The 20551-nt window shown below is 39.7% G+C and overlaps 1 protein-coding gene across 1 annotated transcript; it reads left to right on the forward strand.

Annotated features, from left to right (window-relative positions):
- The first annotated feature begins 751 nt into the window (after positions 1-751).
- On the forward strand, positions 752-11896 carry LEPROTL1 (leptin receptor overlapping transcript like 1). Its single transcript, XM_045779305.2, has 4 exons — positions 752-906; positions 6571-6646; positions 8540-8726; positions 9577-11896. The coding sequence occupies exons 1-4, from the start codon at positions 891-893 to the stop codon at positions 9691-9693; spliced, it is 396 nt and encodes a 131-aa protein (XP_045635261.1). The 5' UTR covers positions 752-890; the 3' UTR covers positions 9694-11896.
- Positions 11897-20551: the final 8655 nt, after the last annotated feature.

Genomic DNA, 20551 nt, shown 5'->3' on the forward strand with positions numbered 1-20551 from the left:
AAAGGCTGTCAAGGACTATCTACCCATCTTCCTAGCAATGTTACAATTTTACATTTGTGTGTATGTGTGCCTGTGTCTTACCGAACTGCAAGCTCCTTCAGGGCAGAAACCGCACCTAGTTTTGCTCACCTCAGCTCCTAGCCCTGTTCCCCAAACATAGTAAATGTTGAATACATTTGAAGGATGACTTAAGTAAATGTATTTGTACCTCTGCTTTCTCCTTTTTATTTCCCTAGCCCTGCTACTACTAAAAACAAAAAACAAATAAACATTGATTTTCACAGACTCCCAAGAGATCGGATCTGTATTAAAATGTGTATTTGTATTTACTAGGTTCCGCTGCTCCTTATCTCTCGAGGTGGGGCTCACCAGAACGCTAGCTGCGTCGGAAACCAAGGACCCAAGTGCCAACGACCTAACTGGCCTGACTTCTACTACAAGGCTGGGGAGGAGAGAGCAAAGGGTGCGCTTTAAAGAACGTAATACCATCCTCTAAAGACATCACAGCATGCCTCCCAAAGGACGGCGGCTACTCGCGCTCCCTTATCCTTCAAGAACGTGGAAAGTTGCAGGATCCGCGAGGGGGGGTTGGGAGTGGAGCTTCCCCGAGCCTGAGGGGAAAATGGGAACGGAACCGAGGCGAGAACGCCAAGCCTGCGAGGACGGCGATCCGCATACCACCACCGCAGGGAAGAAAGGAGTCGGCCCCACCGCCCCTAGCCCCGCGCGCCCCCCGTACCCCCGCGCGAGCGCGAGTCGCCGGCGGAAGTGCTGCGTCGCGCACTTCCGGGTGTTGTCTGGCCGCCGCCGCCGCCGCCGCGCGCGTCTCGGGTCTCCCGGCCGCCGCCGCTGCCGCCTCGGTTCCCGGAGCCAGGAGCGACGTCACCGCCATGGCCGGCATCAAAGGTGGGCCTGGGGCGCAGGGCGCCGGAAGGCTGGGTGGCCGCCCGAGAGAGGGGGAGGGGGTCCCTCGCGGCCTCCCGCATGCCGCCTCCCCGGCCCGGGCGCGCGCCCCGGAGGTGCCTGAGCTGGCGGCCGCCACCCGCCCCTCGACCCCCGTCTCCGCCCTCGCTGCCTGGGAGCGGAGCTGGGCGCGGCGCCCTCCGGGAAGGGCCGGCGGGGTCGGCGGCTTCTCCGTCAGCCCCTTCTTTCTGCTGATCTCGGCAGCCTCTCTCCCACCTATCGGCCCCCGTTCAAAGAATGAAGTGGTCCTTGGTCTGCGAGAGTCTCGCAGCGCCTCGGGCCATCACACACATTTTGCAGGAGTTTGCATCCGAGAGAGAAGCGAGCGGAGAGTGGTTTCGAGGGGCTCGAGGCCCCTAGAGATGCCAGTTACGGAAAATCAGTGTCATTTCCCTCTTAAATTCACAAGTGCGATCTTCGGGTGCTGAGTCGAACCGAGTCCCTCCGGAACGCCCTGGAAGGACTTAGGGACGGTTCTTTCTGAAACCTTGGCCATCACATCCACTCTTAGGATATGTCCTCGAAGCTTTACAGGCTTCAAAAACTGAGGAGTTTTGATTTGTGGCGTTTGTCGGATAGGGTTAGACCCTGTAAGCGACCCCGAAGTGCTCCTGTTCTCCACAGTTGCACGTTGAGGCTTTTAGTTGGGTTTAAAGAAATAAAATAAGGTTAAAACTTAAATGAAAAATTACTCGTTTATTCATCTCTTTTCTTTAGAAATAAGGAAGGTTGCATTTTTTCAAATTGCGTGGTAGTTTTGTTAGTGTGATTAGAAGGAAACACCGTTGACAGCGTTTTCAACTTTTTGACCACGAATTGCATTGATTTCCTGACCTGCGGCTTTGTAGAAGGGACAGGCAAACAGAGGTGAAGAACTTTGATAGCAGTGGGGTTTTTTGTGTAATTTATTTCCTTTAGGACAACTTTTATTGAGCTTCTTTCCCAGAGTCACATTTTTAATGTTTCTGGTTTAATGTCTGAAAACATTTCGTTTCTGTTGTAAAACTTTGTCATTAGGTAAGGAACAGAGATCATTTCCAATCGTTTTTTGAACTGTGATAGACCTTCTTAAATCCTTTATGGAAAGTTAGGGTACAATGCTGTGGTTTTTAAGGATGTTGCCAGTTTCCCAGTCCTTCCCCATTTCTTCAGTGTCATCAACGGAAATCTCCCTCTTAAAAAAATAACTTTGTAATTTCCTTCTCCAAATTTAGAAAAATATTAACCAGGTGAAAGTATCTCAGATGGAATTGTACTTACACTTTTGGTTTCAATAAAATTTTCTGATTCTTATGACTGTTTATCAGGACATTTTCTTTGGTTGGCCTCTCTTTGTATTAGGCAGAAGTGTTGCTATAATTGGAGACCATTACTTAATTTTTAAGCCATTTGCCTATTATTTTCTTATATATTAGATTTTTCTGATAACTCCCAGGTTAGGAATCTGATCCCTGCCACCCTAATTCCATGTAGTCACAGAATCAGCTCCCTGTCTGTACAAAGTTTAGGTAATTGGGCTGTTCCATCCCTAGCCTAGAGGCTTTGGGAGTAGAAACCAGACTCATCTAAGTTTTGCCCTCCAAATGTTTCATCATTCAGTTATGGTATAAATTCTTGCCTTGTTTATGTGTCATCTGGGACAACCATTTATACACAAATGATGAAATTTGTATGTAAATCAGCCTAGTTGCTGATTTCATAATACTGGAGAAACTTTACAAGTTTTGAGAACACTTTTGAGCAATATATTTAACCCCATTGAGGTTAATCCAGTTTGATTAGAGGTGAGATGTTACATAAAATTATTTTTTGATACTTCAATCTTACTTTGTTTTCATTTTTAATTTTTTAAAAAAGAGATCTTCTTTTATTAACTTTCTAAGAGTGTACTCAAAGAATTTAGACTTTCTTTTTTGATAAGAACATAAATTGTTCCCTGTCATGAAAGAGTTACCCGCAGAGACCATTGAGCCCCAAAGCTACTTGCCTTTTGGCCAAGATTACCACAAACGGGTATGCTTTTTGAGATTTTTCTGTGTGATTTAAGGTTTTTTTCAGTCTCCTTTTTCTTGTCAGAGGGCATATCTTGCTTATGTGCAGTTCTACCTCCCTATTTCTCATTTGTTTCAATGTGGGAAGCAAGATCTTCAAACTTACAAAATTTTATGTTACAAGTTACAGGTAACAATGATCATTTCTGGATAGGGAAAGTTACTTCTCAGTTTTTTTCTGGCTACATGAATTGCTATTGAAAAAATATGTATAAATGAACATAGGTATAAAAAAATGATTTTTTTTTATTCTACTGAAATTCACATACAGCAGTTGTATCACAAAAATGAATAAATAACGACTGAAAAAGAGCCTAAGGGTCCGTTTATAAACAATGGTAGCTTTAGTGTATGGGCTTTGTGACATCTGTTTTGCTCTTTAGTGACCCTTGTTTCCTCCAGGATTCTAAACTATGTTCTGGATAAATGGCTTTTGAATAAATAAGTTGTTACTATAATGTATTTATAGTGGTGAATTTAGCTGTTTTGCAACTATATTCAAAAAGTGGAGATGGTTCCCTGAAACTAATGTAACACTGTATGTTAATTATACAGTTACATTAAAAAAATTTTAAGTGGAAATGGCTTTTTACTTCTTCAGCATGTCTTATAACAAGTATCTTTAGTGTTCAGAGAATTATTTGCCTTTTAGTTCTTTTTTTTTTTAAGATTTTTTATTTATTTATATGACAGAGAGACAGCCAGAGACAGAGGGAACACAACAGTGGAGTGGGAGAGGAAGAAGCAGGCTCCCAGCAGAGGAGCCTGATGCGGGGCTCAATCCCAGCACTCTGGGATCACGCCTTGAGCCGAAGGCAGACGCTTAACGACTGTGCTACCCAGGCGCCCTGCCTTTTAGTTCTAATCCAGTTCTCATTTTATAGAAGAAAGAAGTGACACTCAGATATAATTATGTAGACAGCTAGTTAAGTGGCTAGTAGGGGCTAGAGACACATTGTCTCCTCACTTTAATTTATGTGCTGTTTTTACTCTGCTACTTTGGCATGATCTTCCCCTCCTTTCCCTTCTGTCCCTTCTTTGTTCACCTTGGGTTCTTTTTACTCATTCTGCAAATATTTATTATTCAGTGTTAAGAGCTGGGGTGTGAGCATCAACAACAAAAAAATTTCCTTGCTGTAGTGGACCAGACAGCTCATAAGGAAAAACAGATAGAGGGGCCCCTGGGTGGCTCAGTCCACTAAGCATCTGACTCTTGATTTCGCTTCAGGTCCTGATCTCAGGGTCATGGAATTGAGCCCTACATTGGGCTCTGTGCTCAGCACAGAGTCTGCGTGTCCCTCTCCCTCTGCTCCTACCCCCCTTTGTACACAGTCTCTCTCCCTCTTCTCTGAAATAAATAAATAAAATCTTAAAAAAAAAAAAAGGAAAAGCAGTTACAAATCATTATAAAATTAACAGCTGTGATAACTGAGCAAAGGGGATGTATACAGTGCGGGGGCAGGGGGGCGCTCTGCACATGCATGGCTGTCTGGAATGCTCCCCTCAGGTATCCACATGATTCACTCCTTCATTTTATATAAATCTCTGCTCAGTCACTCCATCAGAGATGCCTTCCCAGGCCACTCTGTCTAGAATAACACTCCCATCCTCTTACTCTACCTGATTTTTTTCATAATACTTAGCATTCATTTGCCAGCTTTGTGTTTTGTTGTTGTTGTTTTTTATCATTTTGTTCTCCTGCTAGACTATAAGCCTCATGAGAGCAAGAGCTTTGATTTTTTTTTCATTGGTTTATCTCCAGTATCAAGAACAGTGTGTGATGTGTATTAAGTGCTCAATAGATATTTGTTGAATGAATTAATGTAAAAGGGGGAATTGGTCTAGCAGGAGGTTTGAAAAAACTTCAATGAGGAAGAAATGATTGAGCTGAGATCTGAAGGACATGGAATTCACTTGGAACAAAGAGGAAGGGAATGGAACAAGAATGCAAACTCCATGCATGTGGAAGGGCCTTGTCTGGTTTATTAACATATCTCCAACACCTGTTATGTATTTGGTTCCCAGTAAATATTTCTTGAATAAATATTTCTTGAATGAAATGAATGAGTGAAAAAGGTAGAAGGGACAGCATGTAAAAGGGCCATGTGGGTGAGGGAGCCTGCCGATTTCCAGGAAAGGACAGGCCGGTGTAACTGAAGTGCAGAGAGCAAGGGGTAATAGGCTGGTGAGAGTGTGTCAGGAGAGTAATAAGCAGGGCCAGGTTTTGAAGGCCTATGAACAAAACAAATGGTACACTCAGTATTTTCCTTGCAGTTTACATTGCATTCCATTGTAAACTTGAAGTTATCTGCTATAAAATAAAAGTGCAATTCTTTTTCTTTCTTTTTTCTGTAACTGAAAATATAATGGCGTTAAGGACTAAATAAATGTTTTTAGGGTTGACATGACCTACATCAGTGATCTGAGTGAAAACCAAATTTGCCAACCTACCATGTGAGTGGGTGTCCTTGATTATGACGGTTTTAATCCAGAGAAGTCTATCAGTAGTACTGGGCAGCATTTAACCCCTTTACTGTTAATTTTGGTTTGTATGTGTTAGCTTTTCTCTCGGTAACTTTTAGACCTTCTACAACTCTTTTGAATTTTGATATTTCTCTTGAGGTTAATGGACTGCATCATTTAAAACAAAAAACACCTAAGTTATTCTCTTAGCCAATGCAGTCGCAGAAATACAGGTTATATAGAACTCAAATAAATCGATCATTTATATCTTTGCTTAATTCTAGGCCATTGATTAACTATGCCTGTTTAAGAAAGTTGTTTCTACTCACTAATATATGTGAAACCACTTCATAAAATATAATGCTCTATATATGTGTGTGTATAACTTTAGAAACTATGTTTGACCTGTAGAACGCATCAATTACTTGTGATAATATCATAAAATAGTGATACCAAAGAAGGATTTATATCTATTATCCTGCACATTTCCCAACGTGCAGAAGATTAGGGGAGGAAACTCAGCTATAGCTTTGTAAACTATTCAAAGATCTATATCAAAATTAGTTGATTAAAATTATTAACTCCAGATGTCCTTCGACCTCTTTTCTTACCAGTTTTGAGCACATTGGGGGTGTAGGTGCAAGAAGCAGGAGCTGATCATGAGAGACTTTCTCATAGGATAAGATTCCAGTAAAGCTGAGAATACAGAGTTTCTCCACATCCTGCTTTTCAAACTGTAATGATCTGTGAAGTAAATATAACACTGATGACTGGAAGAGCATTGATCTGGCTGGCTAGGATACTCATTAGAAATGGAGCCCTTAGGGAGGGAATGTGGTGTTGCGCTTACGATGGGTCAGGGCTTTGAAAATCAGTGTTGCCTTATTTTGCCTTGAAGAGGACACAAAAAACTTATTTTGAGGCTATTGATAACTTACACTCTTGAAGACAACTCCCTTTTAATGCATTTGTTTTTTGTGTTTTGTTTTTTGCTTCTGGGGTCATAGGTAATGTTCAGACTGCTAATACTAATATTAATAAAAATAATATTTAGTTTAATTAATATTTGTATTTGACTCTATTTACTTTGCAGCTTTGATTAGTTTGTCCTTTGGAGGAGCAATTGGGCTGATGTTTTTGATGCTTGGATGTGCCCTTCCAATATACAAGTATGTAAAGTTTTTGTCTTTTTGAGTGTTTAAGGGTAAAATTTTTCTACTTGTAAAGCTTTAAAAAATTTTTTAATGAAAGCTTCAATTCATTTACCAAGGACAAACCTTTTTTTAAAGTGCAAAAAACACTTTTGGTTATTGCACTACCACTCAGTTTTGAGTGCCTATTGATAAAATTAAACACAAGAAAATGTTAAATGTCTTTTCAGCAAAAAATGCCAGAAGCAGAATCAAGAGAGAGTTGACTACGGAAAAAAAAGTCACATAAGCAATTACTTTCCACAGGATAGAAAACTTTTAAAAATTAAGAGGATAGATTAGTAAGAAAAATACAGACAACTAAATAGAAAAATACACAACAAATATGAAAAAGGAACTGCAAATTGCTAATCACATGAAATTATACTCAGCCTCTCTCAAAATTAAATGAAACCCTCTGGCAGAGATAAAAGCTATGGGCAGACAGGCACTGTCCTGTGCAGTGGGGTGGAGGAATAGCTCTGGGCAGTCATCTTGGAGGCCAGTTTGCTTGTAGCTCTCGAGATGTATATATTCCTTAACTAGTCCTTCCATGTAGAATGTCTCATAAATCTACTGGCAGGTGTTTCCCAAGATATGTGTAGTGAGGGGAGAGTATAGATATTCACAGCAGCCTTGTTTATAAAAACAAACAAACAAACAAACAAAAACCTGGACGCGGGGCGCCTGGGTGGCGCAGTCGTTAAGCGTCTGCCTTCGGCTCAGGGCGTGATGCCGGCGTTCTGGGATCGAGCCCCACATCAGGCTCCTCCGCTATGAGCCTGCTTCTTCCTCTCCCACCCCCCTGCTTATGTTCCCTCTCTCGCTGGCTGTCTCTATCTCTTCAAATAAATAAAAAATAAAATCTTTAAAAAAAAAAACAAAAACCTGGACGCATCCTAAAGGCCTGTGAGAGGAGAAATGGTTAAACTCTGGTATGTCCATCAATGGAAGTAGTAGGTAGTCTTAAAAAGAATGAGGAGGAGCTGTAAGTGCTAATATGCAAGGTGTTCAAGATACATTGTTAAATGGAAAAGTGCAATGATTCATGCTGTTAAAATTTATCTGTATGGAAATATAGAAGGATCCACAAGAAGGTCATTGGGAGAGTGGAAAGAGAAAGCAGGGGGAGAGATGGGCAGCTTAGAGTTTTCACTTTTTGTGCTTTTGAAGTTTTTTAACTTTTTATGTTGAAATGATGACGTACTATCAAGAAGCTGCAAAAGTAGTACAGAGAGGTCCCCTGTACCCTTCACACAGGCTTCCTTCCCCCGGTGGCCCTGTCTTACATAACCGTAATTGTAGTATCCAACCAGGAAATGACATTGGCACAATACAGTAGCTAGACTGTACACTGAAAGCCATCTATTTTCTGTATTCTGACTGAAAGTTTTCAGTATTACTTTCAGTTCATTTTCTACATTTTGACTTCAGTATTTGGGGAGTTCACAGTGGCCTAACGAGAGTTTGGGGATGTTCCAGCTTACTCTTAAGAAGTCTGTAATTCATTAGGAGTCAAGGGCATGAATCTTGAATTTTAAAAATTACTGTGTTACTATTTCTAATTTCCATATGTCTCTTTATTTATAACCTAAAATAAAAAATATTTTTAATTTTGGACCTTGATTCCAACTGCTTTGATTTATAAAGCATTTTCTTTTAAGAAATATTTAATCAATGTGTCATAATTGACTTTAGAAATACTGTGACTATAAGTGTTCCTCTTTTGAGTGTTCAGGTTATTGTTTATTTTTAAACTGTATCATGTTTTGTACCTTGCAGTATTTCTTTGGTCCTTATTTTTAAAAAGCATATATTATTTTGTAGGAAATAGATAGCAAAAACTACATTAACTTGTTTTTTTTTTTCTAGCCAATACTGGCCTCTCTTTGTTCTGTTTTTTTACATCCTTTCACCTATTCCATACTGCATAGCGAGAAGATTAGTGGATGATACAGATGCTATGAGTAACGCTTGTAAGGAACTTGCCATATTTCTTACAACAGGCATTGTTGTCTCAGCTTTTGGGCTCCCTATCGTATTTGCCAGAGCACATCTGGTAAGTGAATATATTCTTCTGTTAATGATTTTACATTAGACTGTGTTAAAATTGTCTCAGGAAAAAGATTTTGTTAAGTGACATGAGAAAAGAGATAAGGGACATAAGATCCTAGAGGATAGAGATAATCTTACTTTTGTTGTTGTTAACGGATAAAAATGATACTGGAGAGCATGGCTGGGATCTGCAACAGCTGTTGACTCACCAGTACTTCACTCTCAGAACTGAGCACATCACCTCACCCAGTGTTTACCGACCACAGGCCACCAACCACAGGCCACAGGCCTGAGGAGGCCTTGTGCTCTTTGCAAGTGGGAAAGTGTGGAAGAGGAGAGGGGGCGTCGGGCTCAGTATACTTGTCTTATTCCCAGACTCACCAGTCAGATTCACTCCTCTGTCTCTGAGGAGGTCAAGAGCCAGGGCTGGCCACCCTTCACCCTCCCATATGGAGAGGGCGGTTATTCCCCCTACCCCTTTGAAAGAACGTACATGAGTGTGTTTTCGTCTTTGATACTTTAATTTGCTCTCTAGATACAATTTTAGATTCACTGAAGAAGAGTTGGAGCAAATTTCTTTATAAACAGAAAGTTGTAGAAGTCTGTGCTGCCTCCTCAGAGTCCAGAAGTCTAGCTGTGGAATAATTATCATCTTCGTGACTTCCCGTCTTTTTAAAGGAAGCAAATTAAAAACGGGAATATAGAAAGACCATTAAGTGTTCAGGAGAGTGAAAGTTACTTTACAAACTATTTGTTTTAGATTGTGATTTGCTTACACCTAGAGTCTTGATTTGCTTTTCATTCTCTTTGTTTTTCATGTGTCTGTTAACTACGTGTTTATTGTATTTCCCTAGATTGAGTGGGGAGCTTGTGCACTTGTTCTCACAGGAAACACAGTCATCTTTGCAACTATACTGGGCTTTTTCTTGGTCTTTGGAAGCAATGATGACTTCAGCTGGCAGCAGTGGTGAAAGGAACTGCTGAACTACTGTCAAGTGGACTTCTTGTCATTTGTTGGCCATCCACGCACACAGGAGCTGGGGCAGGGATGCTGAGTGGTACAGCAAGCCTCTTGGGGGTATTCGAGGCGCTCCCTTCTCACTTTTATTGTAAGCATATTATTTTCACAGAGACTTGCTGAAGGATTAAAAGGATTTTCTCTTTTGGAAAAGCTTGACTGATTTCACACTTATCTCTAGTATGCTTTTTGTGGTGTCCTGCTGAATTTAAATATTTATGTGTCCCTGTTTAGTTATTTTTTTTAATCAGTATGCAATGTTAAGCATTTTTAAAATGTAATAACCATCTGCATTGGTTAGAAATTAGATTTCTGCTGGCTATTACTGGGCTAAAGGACATCTTTTGTCTTAAAATTATTTAACCTCCATTGCAAAAAGTTCAAAAAAGTTTTCAATCAGTCAGGATGACATCACTCCCGATTTTATGCAAACATGCAGACTGTTGGCATACCTTATAGACTGTATACTCAGCGCAAATATAGCTGCATTTATACCTCAGAGGGGCCAAGTATTAATGCCTGTGTCCTCCGTAAGTGTTGCTGATTTTGCCAGGAAGCAGGTGTTTTGTGAATTGAAAATTATTTTATGGAATTGCTGCAAAGGAGTGCTTTTCTTCTCAATTGTTAGAAGAATTTATTGTTAAACTTAAAGGTAAGCGTGTAAAACCAGATTTCAGAGATGGTTTTTATTTATGTTTATTATAGTTAAAGTAGAGTGAGTTGCATTGTGGGAAGAAACGACGTTGAAATTCCACTTTTTGAATCCTCTTTCTATCTATAAGTGAAATGTTTGATCTTCTATCAGTCTTTCATATTTTACCATTGTTGAAATGGACATACGTGAAACTACTACTGATAAGGGAAAGTTGTATGTTTGCATCATCTACACCAGAAAACCTTTCCCTGCTTCCTCCTTTTAACTTATTTTATACATTGTATATATTAAGTAAAGTAACTTTTCAAATATAGTTTAATAACACTTTAAATTAGAGGTGTTTATCTCACCTGGAAAGTAATCGCTATGCCATACATGCCGAGCGCCCCCTGCCCCGCAAGGCCTTGACATGATTCACAAGTGACTTGTTAGTCTTGCAAAGAAGCGATGCATTAACAATTTAAGATTTAGACCATGGTAATTGTAGTTCTTATTCTCTAAGGTTATATCATATGTAATTTAAAAATACTTAAGACAAGTTTCCTGTATACCTCTCAACTTTTTTGATCTTTATTTCATCATGATAGATATGCTGTTTCCTTTTTAAAATGGCATTTATTGTGTGAATTAATGCAAAATACCCAAATCCAGTTATATACCAGCTTCAAACACAAACCTGACCAAACAATTCCCGATGACCAGGCATGATCCAATCGTAGTGGTCATTTGCATTTCAACAATTATCAGTACCTTTTTCTAGAGCTAGTTATGAAAATGTTCGAGTTGGTCTGACAGTATGTCGTTGAGGATATTTGTGTGTTTATTCAGTATACTTACAGGAAAATTATTTTGCCTTCCGACAAAACTGAGTGATCATGACAGCTGCCTTTTGTTGTTTTATAAAGTTTATTTCTCAAGAAAATGGGAACAGATATTGGGTTTGTCCAGCTTTTTACTAAAGATAGCGTAAAGGCCACAGGTTTTATTGCTGAACCCAAGTTGTGACTTGAGCTGTAAGATGGGAAGCAGAACGAAGATCTGCACATGGCCATCCCACTTAGACAGTAGGCTGGACACGACGTGCAGTGTTACAATGACGGAGACCTAAAGAGGAAGGTACAGGTATGCGTGAAGTAGCTGACCAGACGGTTGGGAGCTCAGTGCCTGTGAGCTACTTGATTTTTTTTTTTTTTCAGGAAGTGCATCCTCTGGCCCTTCCCCATTTTCTGTTCTAGAATATCAGTGCAGTGCACTGCTACTGTTTTATTCACTTGGCCATAGACTCTTTTTCTAACAGCTGCATATTCTTTCTGTATACTGATTGCATTGGCAGCATTGTGTCTTTCATCCTGCACACTAGCTCGACATAGTGCTGTCTCTGATATCTAGGCTAGTTATTTGAGGTATGAATTTTCCATGGAATATGCACTGATCCTGCATTGCCATTCTTCTATGGAAAGAAAACTTTTGATGATGAAACAATAAAGATTTTAAATATCTATTTTAGTTTGTGGGTGTTTTTGAAATGAAAATATACTATGCACTTCAGCTCCTGAAGTGCATGACTCGTTTTAATAATGTGATATAAAAGAAGTATGGCATTAGTCAGTAATGTTAGACTTGCAGGAGTTTCACTCCCAAAATAGAAGTGAAACCATAGTAACAAATGTTACAGTGAAGCCCTGTGATTTTGTGCTATGGTGAAAGGATTGGTAACCTGGGGAAGTAGAAGTTTTATCTAACCCATTACAAAAAAGCCATAGATGATTTTGGTGATGTAGAAAGACTGTTTATAATCTAAAGTCAAGGTTGTACCTGTTTTTAAATTTTCAGATCTTTTTTATGATTGTATGTTTTATTGTGTATGTATCACCATTCGTTATTGGAGCATTTTGCCTTTTGCAGACATTTCAAATAGTTAAAGGGTAAAAAAAATGTGTGGTACAATGTGAACGGAGAAAAGTACTGTTCTCTTTTATCAAACATGAATCTTGTCCCAAATTGTCCTAATTATATAATCTTATTATATACTTTACAAAGTTTTGATCATAGTTTCTTAGCGTTTGCTCTAATAGGATTTTTGGGGGGTATTGTCAAAATAATCCAGATTTCTAGAGTAAATCCTGGAATATTTATATTTAATGTGACGAGATTCGTTCCTAAGTTTCAGATAACTTTAAATCAGCACATCAGATTTAACAAGCAGCCATGCAACAATACTGTCAAGTGATATGTATGTTTTACGTCTCAGGATGCTTTATGGTTTATAAAATTGGTGGGAAATTCAAAATCATGTTTCTTCCATATAAGCCTGTGTTATCCTTTCCCTTGGTGAAGATTGGGGAGCTCTTATTTTATTACAAGCCTCCTAATTTTCTGGCATTCCCAGAGAAGAGAACATATCCTGTAAAATAAATATTCCAGATGACTGAAGTTTATTTCAAAAAGAACTGACATTTATTTTATTTATTTTGGTCAAAGTATTAAATGAGTCATATACCTTTGTACTTTCTTAGACTATATTAAGACATTTTGGGTTTTCCTTGGTAAGTTAGGATTATTATAATAATTTCCCCCTCTTTTAAATAGCCCCAGACCTCTATTTTTCTGGAATTGTGTTTTTGCTGGCTTTTCTTAACACTGAGTTTGTTGCTAGCATGCCTTAATTTCTTTTGTTTCTGATTTTCTAAACTTAGTACATTAGGGGGTGTCTGGGTAGCTCAGTCAGTTAGGTGTCCAGCTCTTGGTTTCGGCTCTGTACTCAGCGGGAAGTCTGCTGGAGGTTCTCTCTCCCTTTCCATCTCCTCTGTCTTTCCCCCTCCTCGTGTGCATGGGTGTGCATGTGCACTCTCTTCCTCTCTCTCTCTCAAATGGGTGAATAAATCTTTTTTAAAAAATAAATAAACTATAGTACATGAAGAATGGAAAGTTGCCAGGGGGAAAAATGAGGTAACCAAGCGGACTGAATCAATTACGTAACATTTCTATACACAGTACCTCAGTGGGCCTAACTAGGTGCTCCCACCTCTTATACAAATGATATGCTTTGTGATGAATCTTCTTCCTGCTGAAAAGGCCTTCTTAAAAAACTGTAGCTGTGAAACTGTATGCCAGCCAGTGGGGGGTTGTGAGAGGGAACACAGACAGGGAGGTGTGACTGTGCTGTGCACCGGGAAGAGCCTCCGAGTTCCACCTGCTGAACTCGAGCAGTTACCCCGAGCTTAGACACCCCTAGGCCTCTAACTGATTGCTGAGAGCTTATCTCTCGCTTCACCATTCGTTTTCAGTTGCAGAAAGTCTAGATATGAAGACAGTTTTACAGGTCATTTTTACTGGACGCTGTGTACTGAATATTTTGCTTCCAGTCTCTTGAGGATTATTTGAATCTATCCTTGGGTTTAGGACATTACACTGTAGTCACAACAATTCAGATATTAATTGTTAACTTGTGAATTCCTATCGGAGTAAAATAGTCAAACTCAAAAATGCACAAGTGAGAAATTATGACCATGAAACATTCCTTTTTCAATTATAGTTGTTTTCTTGTTTGTATTTAGAGGCAGTACTCACTGGGGGAAATCAGAAACTTGTTTCAGAAGCCTGTGGAATGGCTAATACTGTGAGAGAAAAACTTTGTGGCAGCCTTCAGCCAGGGAAACCATCAAATAGAATAATATAGAATGAGACTGAGTATTTCCATATCTCTTTGTAAGAGCATTACTATTTAATAATTTAGTTATCTTGATTTATACTGTGGCTGGCTTTTCATATCAGAAGTATCTTCTTCAGGTTGCCTAGGTGGCTCAGTTGGTTGAGCGACTGCCTTCGGCTTGGGTCATAATCCCGGAGTCCCGGGATCGAGTCCCATGTCAGTCTGCCAGCTTAGCGGCCCTTTCCCCTCTCATGCTCTCTCTCACACTCTCTCTCAAATAAATAATAAAATCCTTTTAAAAGTAAATACAAAAATTAAAAAAAATTTTTTTAATAAAAATTTTTAATAATATTTTTATTATGTTAGTCACCATACAGTACATCCATGGTTTTTGATGTAAAGTTCTATGATTCATTAGTTGCGTATAACACCTAGTGCACCATGCAATACGTCCCCTCCTTACTACCCATCACCAGCCTATCCCATTCCCCCACCCCCTTCCCCTCTGAAACCCTCAGTTTGTTTCTCAGATCCCTAGTCTCTCATGCTTCATTCCCCCTTCTGATTACCCCCCCCTTTCTTTATCCCTTTCTTCTCCTACCAATCTTCCTAGTTCTTATGTTCCATAGATGAGAGAAATCATATGGTAATTGTCTTTCTCTACTTGACTTATTTCACTTAGCATTATCTCCTCCAGTGCCGTCCATGTTGCAGCAAATGTTGAGAAATCGTTCTTTTTGATAGCTGAGTAATATTCCATTGTATATGTGGACCACATCTTCTTAATCCAGTCATCTGTTGAAGGGCATCTCGGCTCCTTCCACGATTTAGCTATTGTGGACAATGCTGCTATGAACATTGGGGTGCATATGGCCCTTCTCTTCACTATGTCTGTATCTTTAGGGTAAATACCCAGTAGTGCAACGGCTGGATCATAGGGTAGCTCAATTTTTAACTTTTTAAGGGACCTCCACACTGTTTTCCAAAGTAGCTGTACCAACTTGCATTCCCACCAACAATGTAGGAGGGATCCCCTTTCTCCACATCCTCTCCAGCAATTGTTGTTTCTTGCCTTGTCAATTTTTGTCATTCTAACTGGTGTAAGGTGGTATCTTAGTGTGGTTTTGATTTGAATTTCCCTGATGGCTAATGATTTTGAACTTTTTTTCATGTGTCTGTTAGCCATTTGTATGTCTTCATTGGAAAAGTGTTTGTTCATATCTTCTGCCCATTTTATGATTTGTTTATTTGTTTCTCACATATTGAGTTTGAGAAGTTCTTTGTAGATCTTGGATACCAGTGTTTTATCTGTAGTGTCATTTGCAAATATATTCTCCCATTCCGTGGGCTGCCTCTTAGTTTTTTTGACTGTTTCCTTGGCTGTGCAGAAACTTTTTATCTTGATGAAGTCCCACAAGTTCATTTTATCTTTTGTTTCTCTTGCCTTTGGGGATGTGTCATGAAAAAGGTTGCTGTGGCCGATGTCGTAGAGATTGCTGCCTATGCTCTCCTCTAGGATTTTGATGGATTCCTGTCTCACATTGAGGTCTTTCATCCATTTTGAGTTTATCTTTGTGTGTGGTGTAAGGGAATGGTCCAATTTCATTGTCCTGTATGTAGCTGTCCAATTTTCCCACCACCACTTATTGAAGAGACTGTCTTCCTTTGGATATTTTTTCTTGCTTTGTCAAAGATTAGTTCATCATAGAGTTGAAGGTGCATTTCTGGAGTCTCTATTCTGTTCCATTGGTCTATGTGTTTGTTTTTGTGCCAGTACCATGGTGTCTTGGTGATCACAGCTTTGTAATATAGCTTGAAGTCAGGTAACGTAATGCCCCCAGCTTTGTTTTTCTTTTTCATCATTCCCTTGGCAATCTGAGGTCTTTTCTGGTTCCATACAAATTTTAGGATTTTTTTGTTCTAGCTCTTTGAAAAATGCCAATGGTATTTTAATAGGGGTGGCATTGAAAGTGTAAATTGCTCTTGGCAGGATAGACATTTTAACAATGTTTATTCTTCCAATCCATGAGCATGGAATATTTTTCCATCTTTTTGTGTCTTCCTCAATTTCTTTCATAAGTGTTCTGTAGTTTCTAGAGCATAGATCTTTACCTCTTTAGTTAGGTTTATGCCTAGGTATCTTATGGCTTTTGCTGCTATTGTGAATGGAATTGATTCCTTAATTTCTCTTTCTACAGTCACATTGTTAGAAGAAGTCAGAAAAGCAACTGATTTCTGTGTATTTATTTTATATCCTGCCACATTGCTGAATTGCTATATGAGTTCTAGTAATTTGGGGGTAGAGTCTTTTGGGTTTTCCACATAAAGTATCTTGTCATCTGCGAAGAGGGAGAGTTTGACTTCTTCTTTGCCAATTCGAATACCTTTTATTTCTTTTTGTTGTCTGATTGCTGAGGCTAGGACTTCTGGTACTGTGTTGAACAATAGTGGTGAGGGTGGGCATCCCTGTCATGTTCCTGATCTTAAGGGAAAAGCTCTCAGCTTTTCCCCATTGATAATGATTTTCGCTGTGGGCTTTTCATAGATGGTTTTGATGATATTGAGGAATATTCCCTCTATCCTTATACTCTGAAGAGTTTTAATCAGGAATGGACATTGTATTTTGTCAAATGCTTTTTCTGCATCAATTGAGAGGATCATATGGTTCTTGTCTTTTCTTTTATTGATGTGCTCTATCACGTTGATTGATTTGAGAATGTCGAACCACCCTTGCATCCCAGGAATAAAACCCACTTGGTGCTGGTGAATAATCTTTTTAATGTACTGTTGGACCTATTAGCTGGGATCTTGTTGAGTATTTTGGCTTCCATGTTCATCAGGGATATTGGTCTGTAATTCTCCTTTTTGATGTGGTCTCTGCCTGGTTTTGGGATCAGGGTAATGCTGGCCTCATAGTACGAGTTTGGAAGTTTTCCTTCTGTTTCTATTTTTTGGAACAGCTTCAGTAGAATAGGTATTATTTCTTCTTTAAATGTTTGGTAGAATTTGCCTGGGAAGCCATCTGGCCCTGGACTTCTTGTTTTTTTGGGAGGTTTTTTATTACTGCTTCAGTTTTCTTACTGGCAATTGGTCTATTCAGATTGTCTATTTCTTCCTGTTTCAGTCTTGGTCATTTGAAAGTTTCCAGGAAGGCATCCATTTCTTCCAGGTTGCTTAATTTGTTGGTATATGGTTACTGGTAATAATTTCTAATAACTGTTTCTATTTCCTTGGTGTTAGTCGTGATCTCTCCCCTTTCATTCATGATTTTATTAATTTGGGTCCCTTCTCTTTTCTTTTGGATAAGTTTGGCCAGGAGTTTATTGATCTTATTAATTCTTTCAAAGAACCAGTTTTGGTTTTTTGTTTTTTGTTTTTTTAAAGAAATAGCTTCTAATTTCATTGCTCTGTTCTACTGTTCTTTTGGTTTCTATTTCATTGATCTCTGCTCTCATCTTTATTATTTCTCTCCTCCTGCTTGGTTTAGGCTTTATTTGCTGTTCTTTCTCTAGCTCCTTTAGGTGTAGAGTTAGCATGTGCCTTTGGGGTTTTTCTAATTTTTTGAGAGAGGCTTGGATGGCAATGTATTTGCCCCTTAGGACCACCTTTGCAGTATCCCATAGGTTTTGAACTGATGTGTGTTGTTCTTTTTGGTTTCCATGAATTGTTTAAGTTCTTCTTTAATTTCCTGGTTGACCCATTCATTCTTTAGCAGAATGCTCTTTAACTTCCAGATGTTTGAATTCCTTCCAATTTTTTTCTTGTGATTGAGTTCCAGTTTCAAGGCATTGTGGTCTGATACCATGCAGGGAATAATCTCAGTCTTTTGGTATTGGCTGAGACCTGATTTGTGACCCAGTATGTGGTCTGTTTTGAAGAAAGTTCCATGTGCATTCAAGAAAAATGAGTATTCTGTTGTTTTAAGGTGGACTGCTCTTTTTTTTCCCAAGATTTTATTTATTTATTTGACGAAAGAGACAGCAAGAGAGGGAACACAAGCAAGGGGAGTGTGAGAGGGAGAAGCAGGCTTCCTGCGGAGCAGGGAGACCGATGCGGGGTTCTATCCCAGGACCCTGGGATCATGACCTGAGCCGAAGGCAGACGCTTAATGACTGAGCCACCCAGGCGCCCCAAAGGTGGACTGTTCTGTATATATCTGCGAAGTCCATCTGGTACAATGTATCATTCAGAGTTCTTCTTTCTTTGCTGATCTTCTGTGTAGATGGTCTGTGCAGTGCTGAGAGTGGAGTGTTAACATCTCCTACTATTAATGTATTATTGTCAATCGGATTCTTTATTTTGGTTAACAGCTGGTTTATGTAGTGGGCTGCTCCCATGTTGGGGGCATAGATATTTACAATTGTTAGATTTTCTTGTTGGATAGACCCTTTAAGAATGATACAGTGTTACTCTGGATCTGTTATCACAGACTTTGGTTTAAATTCTAATTTTTCTTTTTCTTTTTTTTTTAAAGATTTTTTATTTATTTATTTGACAGAGATAGAGACAGCCAGTGAGAGAGGGAACACAAGCAGGGGGAGTGGGAGTGAAAGAAGCAGGCTCATAGCGGAAAAGCCTGATGTGGGGTTCAATCCTATAACGCCAGGATCACACCCTGAGCCGAAGGCAGAGGCTTAACCGCTGTGCCACCCAGGCGCCCCTAAATTCTAATTTTTCTGATATAAGAATTTCTGCCCCACCTTTCTTTTGAGGTCCATTGGCATGAAAAATGGTTCTCTATCCCCTCACTTTCAGTCTAGAGGTGTCTTTACATTCAAAATGAGTCTCTTGTAGACAGCATATGGATGGGTCCTGTCTTTGTATACAATCTGCAACCCTGTGCCATTTCATGGGAGCATTTAGGCCATTCACGTTGAGGGCTACTACTGAAAGATACGTGTTTATTGCCATCCTATTGTCTGTACAGTCCCTGTTTCTATGGATCGTCTCTGTAAATTTCTTTTTTTTTTTTTTTAAGATTTTATTTATTTGACAGAGAGAGAGACAGCCAGCGAGAGAGGGAACACAAGCAGGGGGAGTGGGAGAGGAAGAAGCAGGCTCCCAGTGGAAGAGCCTGATGTGGGGCTCGATCCCAGAACTCCAGGATCACGCCCTGAGCTGAAGGCAGACGCTCAACGACTGAGCCACCCAGGCGCCCCCATCTCTGTAAATTTCTGGTCCATATTACTCTTGGGGTCTTTCTTCTTTTATAGAATCCTCCTTAGTATTTCTTGCAGGGCTGATTGGTGGTCACATATTCTTTCAGTTTCTGTGGGTCCTGGAAGCTCTTTATCTCTCCATCCGTTCTGAATGACAGCCTTGACGGATAAAGTATTCTTGGCTGCATGTTCTTCTCATTTAGTACCCTGAATATGACTTGCCAGCCCTTTCTGGCTTGCCAGGTCACTGTGGACAGGTCTGATGTTTTTCCCACTGTACGTAAGGAATCTCTTCCCCCTAACTGCCCTTAGGATGGCTTCCTTGGTTCTAAGATTTGCAAGTTTTAGTATTACATGCCAAGGCGTTTGTCTGTTCACCTTGATCTTGGGAGGGGTCCTCTTTGCCTCCAGGACATGAATGCTTGTTTCATTCCCCAGATTAGGGAAGTTCTCAGCTACAGTTTGCTCAGATATATCTTCTAATCCTCTTTTTCTCTCCACCCCCTCAGCAATCCCAATTATTCTGACATTGGAACATTTCATGCTCCAAGTCTGTTTTCATGGATTTTAAGCTGTTTGTTCCAAGCCTCCTCCTGTTCCTTTCTATTAGTTTATCTTCTAGATCACTAATTCGTTCTTCTGCCTCATCTACCCTAGCTGTTAAAGTATCTGGTTTAGACTGCATCTCATTCATGGCATTTTTAAGTTTGGCCTGATGAGCTCCCATTTCTGCCCTAGGGATTCTATGTTGTCATTAAGTCTAGCTATTGTCTTCATAATTGTTATCCTGAAGTCTGTTTCTGACATCTTGGTTATATCCATATCCATTAGGTCTGTGGGAGAGGCCATTGTCTCTGGTTCTTTTCTTTGTTGGGAGTTCCTCCTCCTAGTCATTCTGTTGAGGGGTGGTTGAGGGAACGTACAGAGTCAAAAATATCAACCACAATCCAGGCACGGTGCATCCAAGGAAAGTGCGGAGCTATCGGAAGCCACCACCAAAAAAAACTCAGCCAAAATGAACCCCAAGAATAAGATTTATAAAGTTACAAAAGAGGGGGTGAAAGAAGGGGGGCTATAATCTCTCAGTGTGGGTGGGGTAGGGTGTTTCAGTTCTTGCTGGGTATATTTTGTTCTCTGTTAAAGAACATTACTTGCCAAAGTTACAGAGAAATTAAAGCTGGTTATATATATACACACACACACACATATACACACACACATACATGTATGTGTATATATATATCGCATTGAATAGGGGAAAAAAGGGCTACTTTGAAACATACCTATATATATAAAGAAAAAGGAAAAAATATAGGTGTGAAAAAGTACAAGTTAAAAAGTTACC

Source organism: Ursus americanus, chromosome 27 (assembly GCF_024610735.1).
Source record: "Ursus americanus isolate L20-20 chromosome 27, mUrsAme1.1.p, whole genome shotgun sequence".
Classification (NCBI taxonomy): Eukaryota; Metazoa; Chordata; class Mammalia; order Carnivora; family Ursidae; genus Ursus; species Ursus americanus.

What these genes read in the sequence shown, in the direction of transcription:
- LEPROTL1 (XM_045779305.2), top strand. An exon ending in TGTGCCCTTCCAATATACAA is followed by an intron (nt 6,647 to 8,539) that starts GTATGTAAAGTT and finishes TTTTTTTTCTAG; the next exon opens with CCAATACTGGCCTCTCTTTG. An exon ending in TATTTGCCAGAGCACATCTG is followed by an intron (nt 8,727 to 9,576) that starts GTAAGTGAATAT and finishes GTATTTCCCTAG; the next exon opens with ATTGAGTGGGGAGCTTGTGC.